Raw genomic sequence first — 10,096 nt, 5'->3', positions numbered from 1 at the left:
CCATCCTTCTTTGAAGTGCCAGGTTTTAACCAAGCTCTTGGAAAAGAGCGGGAGGAAATCACGCAGTTTTTCACTGTGAAATAAATCCTCGAAGGGTGAGTTCACGGCCACTGCTGTCTATCATTTTAGTTTTGTTTCTACTTCATTCACGTTTCCACTTCATTCACTCCAAACCTGCATGGTAACGAAAAATTGTGAATTTTTTGGCAACTTCGTTATATCCAGGTTCAAGCTGTACATTTACATCGTTCGTGTAGATGCGTTCACTTCGTGGGCGAAAAATCGTCGCATAGACTCCCACACCAGCAGGCATTCCGGTGTCCACCCCTATAGGTGTGACAATTTACGCCTGCTGGTGGACTTTCCTTTCTTTTTCCTTGACAATAAATTCATTCATTCATTCATTCATTCATTCATTCATTCATTCATTCATTCATTCATTCATTCATTTGCGATTTGGGTCTTTGAAGGTTTGAAGATCGATTGGACGCACTTTCAGCGAAGGTTCGGGCGCACTTTTGACGCAGTTTTGTTGGCTCTCTCGCTTCCAGAGAGAGAGAGAGAGAGAGAGAGAGAGAGAGAGAGAGAGAGAGAGAGAGAGAGAGAGAGAGAGAGAGAGAGAGAGAGAGAGAGAGAGAGAGAGAGAGAGAGAGGTGTCACGAAATCAAGGTAAGGCTGCATTCAGGCGTCCTCACTCCAGGATGTTAAGCTCGGGCCGCAGGGGTAGAGTAGCGGGTCTTGTCGCTAATGGCCTGGATTCGAGCCTGTGAGTTTTTTTTTTTTCCAATGGGAACTTTTTGCTGTAAAATGTTTTCGTAATTCAATTATACGTAGGCTACTATTTTCTTTTTCAAATAAGGGCAGTTTGGTATCTCTTCGCTCGGATTAGATGAATTCGGCTCAACTATACCGTTGTATGGTTCACAGAATAAAGATGAACATTACCCTGTGATCTGGTCCACACAATAGGCACTAACGTACTAAAACAACAAAAAGCCGGTGTGCCATTGCGACCCTGTACAAATGGACGTCCGGTGACGCTGTTACAAAATCACCGCACCGGCTGATGCAGGGCTTTATAATGCTATTGGACATGGCTTTGTTGCCACGACTAAATTCGAACATGGTCTGTACCGTGTGGCTTGTTGGTTGGTGTCGTTATAGCATGTGAGTCAAAAGCGAGTCAAAATCCACGAACAAGTTCTCCTTGTTGTTTTTCGCAACGTCAACATAGAAGTTGCCAGCCACTGGTGTGTCTCACTCTTGCATCGGCCATGCTAAGTGCTTATGCATGAAGATGTAGACGTCTGTTTTGAATTTTCTGTAATGGTGTATACTGTAAAGATGGAAATTTCGTCACTAGTGTTCACGCCGCGAACATCCGTACAGTCGGTGGGATTGGTCTCTGACTAAATTTAAATTTAATATTAGTCCTGACTTTAAAAAGAGTATACTGCACTCGCAAATGTAACTCTTAGAACCATTGCACAATAGCGAATTCCTCGCACTATATACCTCGTTACGCCCCAACAGATCTGCACGCTTCATTACGGCCACGTTTCGTTTTCGTTTATATTAGTGAGCTTTTAAAGGGACAATGAAGAGAAAACACAAGTTTGGTTCGTTCTAAAGATTGCCTCGTTAGAATTATACTGACACCACTTTTAAAGAAAACTTCGCTCAAGTAAGCTATATAATTAAGGGAAAAGGAAATGGCCATGCGACCCACTATACTCGGTTACAACTCAAGAACGGCACCACCTCCTGTAGTGTATCACTCCGCCAAAGCGCCGGACCCGTGACGTCAGTGCGCGCGCGTTTTGAAAGGGGTTTGCTATGAATGCGTGATATCGTCTGCCTTGTCTCACGCAGTTTGTTGGTCGTCACTGGAGTCGTTTATAAGCATATTAAGTCCAAAAAATCACGGGAACGGCTCACGCCATGTTCAAAATATTCCCAGTAACGCCCTGCTTGCACCGCGCGGAGAAACATCCGGCTACGGTGATAAGGCACAGCGGCAACTCCTGGTGCCGTTATTAAGTTGTCACCGAGTATAGCTCATTTCCCGCAACAGAACCTATGATGTCGGGGCCAGCCAGCTCTGCGATTGGCGGAGGCCGGCAAAACCAAACGCAAATTAGGCAGAGATTATAAGCTTGAGCGAGCTATTTGCGCTTAAATTTAGGGCACATTCTTTTTATATCAGTAAGAATGGTGGGACAAACAGTGGAAGTTGCGAAAGCGCACGTAAACATAGAAGTACCGATGCGTACTGCTGTTGGCACTGCGCGCACTATGCTTGGTTTAGCAGCAGAGGACTGGCTTTGGTGTTGTCTCAGAAGACACTGGCCGATTGACGCAAGCAACGGTGTCTTACGTGACCATATTTGTCGAGCGAGCACTATGCATCACGAAACAATTATTTTCTCCCTGAACAAAAACAAGCCAGCTTTAAATCGGTCAAAAACAAACGGAAGGCAGAAAACAGCTTGCCGCGGTATGGCGGCGCCATCTAGGTTCTCTAACGGTAAACAAGGCTTCTAAATCACGGCCGGGCTGGAGGAGCGGCGGGCGCGCGCTCGCTCGCCGCTGCTCCAGTCCGGCCGTGTCTAAATCGGCGGCAGTGTGGTCGGTTCCTGTGATGTCATTGAAGACCATAAAAACGCACGATTTAGCGGGAAACTCAAAATTTTAACTTAAATTGGTTAATTTCACAGTAAATAAAGCATCGTTTGCATCTGGACAAGCGCTGGGGGCGCTATAAAACACGAAATCTTTCGAATAAAACAAACTTTTATGTTATCTTCATGGCCCCTTTAAGTAGTTACGCGTTCATCCTCAGTCTCAAACATCTGTATTCATTTAACCTCGGTGTTTGATTACTCTGGATTGGTACTGCGTCAATACTGCTGTCATTACAAATCATTATTTGCCATTTGTCTGTGAGGTATACCGTACACATTGTTTCCTGGCCACGAAAATTCGTGGGCGCAAATGCACGTCTCTTTACCGGCCAAAAGAACAACCTAATATGCGATAACATCATCCTGAATACGTCGCAATATCACTTTGCCTCGCCGGCCATGAGTTGTAGCTGACTTCACTGAAGCTTTTAAAACAAGAACACAAACGGCGGTAGACGCAGAGGGCATCCCTGTTTCAACCGTATATTCGTGTTAACGTGCTGCGTGCACTTTTTGTACTTCTCATGTCAAGTGCACCCCTTTGTATGGGCTTAGTACGCTAGGTATAGGCTCGTCATCTAAGTTCTCCAGTTTCAGAGTAGCCCACAGCAATTCTCTATTTACGCTGTCACGTGGCATCATAAAAAAAGCGCTACCCATGATGGTCGACCCGATTGTGTTGACTCGAAAAAAACACCCCCTTGTCTAAAACCACTTTGCAGCTCCCGAAAACTTTATTTTCTTCTTCCATTTAGAATTGAATGCTTGCTTTGATTGCCTGCATCACGAATCTATACTACACTGATGTTGCCGTTATTGTGGTACGTACCATTCGATACTTGTCCCTTTAGCCCTCTTGTAACTCTTGTATTTGGTTCCTTCTACAGCAGAGCGTATCTTCCGATACTCTCTGAGCTTCTATCCCATTTTCTAGAGCTTTCAGAGATGTTTGCTTACTTGCCGATACGGGCAGGCTTATCAGCTGCAGCATTGGTGTTCCGTCCGATCCAACGGTTCTTTGATTGGCAACGCTCTCCTCTGCTCTTTTCCGGTGAAGATTTCTCACATTTATTTATATTTTTGAAGACTTCCGCGGCAGTGCTGCCATTACAGGAAATGCCACTCGCTCCATTGTCACCGATCCCTTGATGAACACGCAACAATGCTTGCTCCCCACTATGCCCGAGAACTAGCCATCCGGGTCGAGGAAGAGCAACCGCACCCGGTCACGAGTTATAAGGAGATCGTCCGCCTATACAAAGGAAGTAGAACGAGGCTTCCGAAGCCGCACAAGCAACTAAGCAGACGGCAGCAGTCGATATGGCGCCGCTTACAGGCAGGGCCGCTCGCACACCCGGCGCTTCTGCACAAAATGTACCCTGTAGAACACATGTCCGTTCTGCCGGGGACACGGCACTCTCGCGCACATAATTGGAGAGTGCAAAAAACTCAAGACACCCCCCTACACCCTTCCCCCCTCCCTTAACCCCACCCCGCTCGAGCGATGGGAGACCTTACTGTCCAGCTCTGACCTCGCCATTCAGCAACAGCTGGTGGCTAGAGGAGAAGAATTACTGGACACATATGGGTCCCGCGAATAGGGAACCACCCCATCTGGTACCTGCGCGCACCATTCTTTATTTGAAGCTCAGTAAAAGTTGTTCAATCAACCTCCTAAATGTTTGCCTTCACAATCAAGTAATAATTTTTGATGGGCGTTGTCCTGTCATCGTAGGGCTTTTATATGATTACAAAACTTGTTGGGTGCGCCTTTGCCTTTCCTGGGTATTTCTGTCATCCATCGGTAGCATCTTCGTTTTTATCGGCCGTGTCATTTTCTACCTTTCGCATTTCTTCCAGGTAGGTAAACCACCTTTTTGTTCCATCCCGTACCATTCCTGCCCTGCTTCACTATGTCCTCCAGACCAATGTTTTTCTTCTGTTCAATGACTTCGTTTATTTATTTATTCGAGCCTCGATGAGTTTCTCAGTTTTCTCTTTCCTTTCCATCGGTTCCGTTGCTTGAAGTCATCTCCGTTTTTATTGAGCCGGTAATTTTGTGTAATCTCACTTTTTCCTCTGGATGCTTCTTACGGTCTTTAATTGTTCACTGTTCAAATTGCTTCCGCCGATTGCACCAATTTCCGGACTTGCCCGAATTGCGCCTCTTAAGAGTGATGTAAGCCGTTTGTGGCCACTCCCTAAGCTCTTTGCTGCGTTTTGATCTATAGTAATTTCCTGCCGCCTTTCATATACCAGCTCTGAAGTAATAGACTAACTAGTCTATGCGGGACTGTCTAGCTTATGCCGCTTTCTCACGTTATTTGCCCGTCACACGGAATAGCTCTGTTCACTGTTACAAAACGATTTTCTCAGAGATATATATGCAGTCATCCAAATATCCTATGTGGCGTTCGTTCCTCCTAAGTAATTTCACCGGAGTCCTTAACAAGCGTATGTCTGTTCACAGACAGTTAGACGTTTCCTAGTAATGTTTCTTTAAAAAATTCGTAAGAATTACTTGACAAAAAAAAAAAAGAAAAACGCGTCTGGCTCGTTTGTACAGACGAGTTCTTGTCTTTCCATGGTTCACAGCGCAAAGGAAGTCATAACAGAAGAAGACAACACGGGCGCTTGTTGTTTAAAATCGTCCGTGTTGTAACAATCGTCTGTATCGTAACAAGCGCTTGTGTGGTGTACTTCTCTGTAATGCCTCTTTTGGCGCTGTGAACCATTAATGAATTCCAACCAACTCTGTTCTCCGTACTACTTGCTTTCTTGGCGTTTGTATTTTCGTGCCACACTTATCTTTTTTTCAGCTAACTTGCTTTTAAGCTCAGAAAGAATCGGGCCAGTTGGTTTGGATCTGTACTAATAGCTAACAAAAACAAGGAAGCGAACAAAAGAACCGGAGGAACCGCACTCGGTCTTGCGTGCTTGCGAGGCTTGGAGCGGGCGATGGAGCGGGAGACCTGTTTTGTTTGCGACTGCAGCGCCACCGCTGCCCGGGCCCCGGCCGGACTTGCCATTCGCCGAGCAGACGACAGGCAAGAGGAGTCGGTCGCGGTGGGAACATGGCGTCGGGAGCCGAAGTCGCGGTCGGGGACTCGGAAAACGACAAGCAACGCGGCGGCTCAGGCGACAAATGCGGCTCGGACCCGGCCACGGACGACTCCTCCGAAAGCGACGGCGACGCCCAACCCACGAAGTCATTCCACCGGCGGATTTCCACCTCAAAGGCCATCAAAAACGGGGTAAGGCGTCGCTTGCGCACACGCTCATGCGTGACACCCGTGCCGTACGCCGCCCGCACCTGCAAGCGCCTCTGCGTTCACGAGCGCGCTTACCGGCCGATTGCCTTCTCGGACCTCGTTGCATGCGCCACTTGCGACTGCAGTGCGAATGCAGACGCCTTGAGTGCGTTCCTTGCGGCGCTGGTTGGCGTCTACGCGGAGCGTCGACTGTCGCACTCGCTGAAGTAATCAACCCTGCAGCCATGCTTTGATTGCCCAGCGTTGCACTGGGAGCAAACGTGCACTAGCGGTACGCGCTTGTGCAAAGCAGCCGGCGCTGTTCTGAACGACGCCACAACATGTGCATACCGGATACGAGCGTGCGATGGTGCAACCGTTGATCACAGCCGGACCTTTCTTTTTTCTTTTTTTTTTAACTTTCTTTCACGCCGCTTTCGTTTCCGCGCTGGGTGCCGGCGGTGTTTTGAGTGAAAAGCGCTCACGCGGGCGTCCCTCAGCACTGCGTGACACTTGGTCCCTGTTCGTTTTGTGAATTAAAGTGGCGAGCAGGACTCTCCGCACGAGCGTGCGCCGCCGAATGGGCGTGCGCTTTGATCGCCAGATCCGGGGTTTCGCCGCGACGCCTGTAATCGTTCCAGTGCTGTCACTTCCGTGCGGCCTCGCAATCATTCACAACCGACGTAGTTGTCATGATAGCAACGCCATGCATGAGGATGAACACGTGCCATCGCGAGCACGTTATTTGCGTTTAGTTCGCAGGTAGTGCTGGGATAAGGAGACGAAAATACAGGTGGAGCGAGACTAGCTGGCGGCAGCGTTGCGTCGCTAACCCGAGGCACGGACATCGGAGTCGGCAATTTTTTTTACCCGCCGTGGTTGGGCGCGGCTTGAGCGTAGCCAGCCGAAGGCGCAACAGGTGTGCCCTAGCAACGCGCGCCACAGCGCGCGCTGTTGAAGAGAAACTTGAATGAAGGAAATCAATGCCTTCCGTTCGCGAAGTGCGCTTGGAATAACGAGAGACCGCTAGCAATCAGGGAAAAGGCGCGAAAAACGATCATCGTTTGCGGCGCCTCGATCCGCACTGGGCTCGCGTCAGCGCTTGTTAGCAGGCAGCGAGTGGAAATTACGTGTTAACGATGTGCGGCGGATGGGAATATCGCGTCGAAAGTAGCTTGCACGGCGCAAAAAAATGAGTCTGCGACACCAAGCAACGTCATTATGGAACAGTAAAAATGTACGCACTTGAATTGAATACAAATTTTATTTTATTTGCAAAGTGAAAGGAAAATCCCAGACAACATGCAAATGAACTTTACGAGGCCCCGACACCCAATACAGATTGCAGCAGTTTCACAATGGCAGAGGGGACCATCTGCTAAAGAAAGTACAGCCAACGCACACTCATGTCGCGGAAACGTGTTTGTACCACGCTGCGGCCAACTCGCGGTATTAAATACACAGGTTAGGACAGGAAAACATCGAAACGGGTTAATGAATTATAAAAACAAAAAATCTTTTGGGCCGACTAAAAGTCATCCTAAATTAAGTTTTCTTTTGTTTGCTCGAAAGCACCGAAGGGTATGCAAAATACTTGTCAACGCAGACATTGGTCTACCACCCGCCCGCCGCGGTACCAAAGGACTCGAATTCAATACCGCCTCCTCGGCCGTTTTTCTGATAGAGGCGAAAAACGAAAACGCGCGCGTATTGAGATTTCGGCGCACGATAAAGATCCCCAGATAGTCTAAATTAATCCGGAGCCCTCCACTGCGGTGTGACCCATAGCCCAAGTGTAGCGCCTCAATGCCAGCTAAACCACTCAAATTTGAATTTCTGACTGTCAGCCTACATACGACTTCTACATACCTACAAACCTACATAGGACTTCTACAAGTCATATATAAGGGGTGCACGGGCAGGGTAACCCTCCACAAGCAAAGCGATAAATTTCCGATCCGAAAGGGGGTGAGACAGGGAAAAGACATCTCTCCAAAACTATTCACAGCATGTCTGCAGGGGGCATTTAGAAAGCTAGACTGGGAAAACAAACGATTAAGGATAAACCGGGAATATTTAAGCCATTTGAGGTTTGCGGGCGACATAGTCCAGCTGGGTGAGAATACAGAACACAAGCAAACAATGCTTGAGCAATTGTACACAATCACAATGCACGGCCGTTGGGCCAAAAATAAATATGAATAAAGCTGAAGTAATGAGGAATAAGCATACCAAGAACGTCTTCTTCAGCTTCGGAAACGAAACGCTAGGAGGAGTAACAGCATATGACTACCTTGGACAGATGGTTAGTGCTGACCCCAACTACGAGAAAGAAATCCAGCGCAGAATAGGCATGGGCTGGGGAGCACTCGGCAAGCACCCCCAAATAATGAAAAGTGGGCTACCTCTGTCACTCAAAAGGAAAATCTACAAGCAGTGCATACTGCCGGTGATGACATGCGGAGCTGAAACTTGGCGCCTTACTAAACAACTAGGAAGCAAACTTAGGTCGGCTCAACGGGCCATGGAACGAATAATGTTAGGAATAACACTCAGGGGCCAGAAACTGGCTACCTGGATCAGAGAACAAAGTAGAATAGAAGATATCATAGTTCAAATAAAGAAAACGAAATGGTCTTGTGCTGGCCATGTAGTGAGAGGAACCGACAACCGGTAAACAATTTGGGTAACGGAGTGGATACCAAGAGATGGGTCTAAAAGAAAGGGAAGGCCAATGGCACGATGGAGGGATGAAATAGGGAACTTCGGGGGCAAACAGGACTCGAGCGGCGCAGGACGGAGCGGTTGAGGTCAATGGGAGCAGCGATCATCATCATCAACAGCCTACTCAGGCAGTGGACCTGAGCAGGCTGTTGATGATGATGATGACTGTCAGCCATAGTTGGTATGGGTTCACCGGATCGACCGTTGTATATGTAAGTGCGGGATTCGGACAATAAGGTCCCGGACGAAAATGGTCCCATGCAGTATGGTCCCCAGTGGAGATCCGGACTAAATGGTCCCGAGTCAGCTTGAAGCGTGCAAGACATTTTCATGCAAATTATAACGGTTTATAAGCTCGCCCACGTAGTTGGTAGCCTTATTGTTAATTCTCATTATTATTTTATTTTGTGCATGCTAGCCGCCCTAACCTGGATACGGCCCGTTCACCACATGGCGTTTTGGCATAGGCCAGTTGTGAACGGGGTGTGAAGAAAGATCCAGCAAGAGGGGGAGGCGTGGCGGGTGAGGTTGCAGAAGAGGCTGCTGATATCACATAGCAAACGTCCCTGAAGAGGGGTGACGATTAATCCCCCCCCCCCCCCCCCCACCGCTCCCCTGTTTGGGCCGGCCGATTTATTTCTTGCTCATACGAAGGAACTCTTGAGTACTTTTTGCATGACAAACTTATGCGTTGTATAAAAAGAGGTCCTTTCGGTGTACGATTTTACTCTTGAGTTTGACCTCGATTTAATGACTGATAACAGAGCTGGTGCTATGCTTTCGCACAATGCTTGTGCCTGCACTCATATCGAGGTTAACGGATAGACGCTGCATTGAGCCTGCAGGCAAAGAGATGTTCGCAAGATTTTGGCTGACGAAGATTTTTTTCAAGTGCAATCTTGAGCCATTACGCGTTCATTTATGAGAGATGTTCACATTAATTAACAAGACTGCAGGAGCAGTTATTAGGGCAAAATATTTTCCGCGGCAGTAGTGCATGCCAGCACAATGTAACCGAATATGAGCGGCGTACGTCTTCTAAAAAAATAAACAGAGAATAAAATAAAAAAATGAAGGAATCTCACACTAACGCGCGAGGCTTGAAGGTAGCGAAGTATACGCAACCTTCACGACCATCCCGACGGTTTCAGTCCACGATTGCAGCTGATTAGCTTCTTCGCTGCTGCAACGACATTTACTCCATCATTGTTGCTATAAGTGTGAGCTTCTTTCATTTTTTGGAAGTGATAATTATTGGACATTACCTTGGAGGGGCGCATGCTATGACGTTTCTTTCTCGTTCCGAGCAAGTGTTGCCACGATTACGGCGAACGATGGAGTCTTTTTTTTTGCCAACCTTGGCTAATCGACCTAAGTGGGTTCGCTTAGCTTGACAAACGTGCGCAGGAAACACTGGGCAGTGGTTACGAGGCACGT

At 47.8% G+C, this 10,096-nt stretch overlaps 1 protein-coding gene across 3 annotated transcripts in view; it reads left to right on the top strand.

Annotated features, from left to right (window-relative positions):
• Window positions 1–5,697: 5,697 nt before the first annotated feature.
• The window catches only part of LOC144170539 (diacylglycerol kinase delta), a 158,452-nt gene continuing 154,053 nt past the window's right edge, over window positions 5,698–10,096 (top strand). For 2 of the 3 annotated variants that reach the window (XM_077700395.1, XM_077700394.1), the window contains exon 1: window positions 5,698–5,938. In XM_077700395.1, coding sequence (XP_077556521.1) covers window positions 5,759–5,938 — 180 coding nt within the window. In that variant the 5' untranslated portion in view covers window positions 5,698–5,758. The remainder of the gene's footprint in view (window positions 5,939–10,096) is intronic. The other variant, XM_077700392.1, reaches the window with a different exon arrangement.

Source organism: Haemaphysalis longicornis, unplaced genomic scaffold (assembly GCF_048455015.1).
Source record: "Haemaphysalis longicornis isolate Haplotype H1 unplaced genomic scaffold, Haemaphysalis longicornis Haplotype H1 scaffold_2, whole genome shotgun sequence".
Taxonomy (NCBI): Eukaryota; Metazoa; Arthropoda; class Arachnida; order Ixodida; family Ixodidae; genus Haemaphysalis; species Haemaphysalis longicornis.
This window is presented reverse-complemented; position numbering and strand designations above follow the sequence as displayed.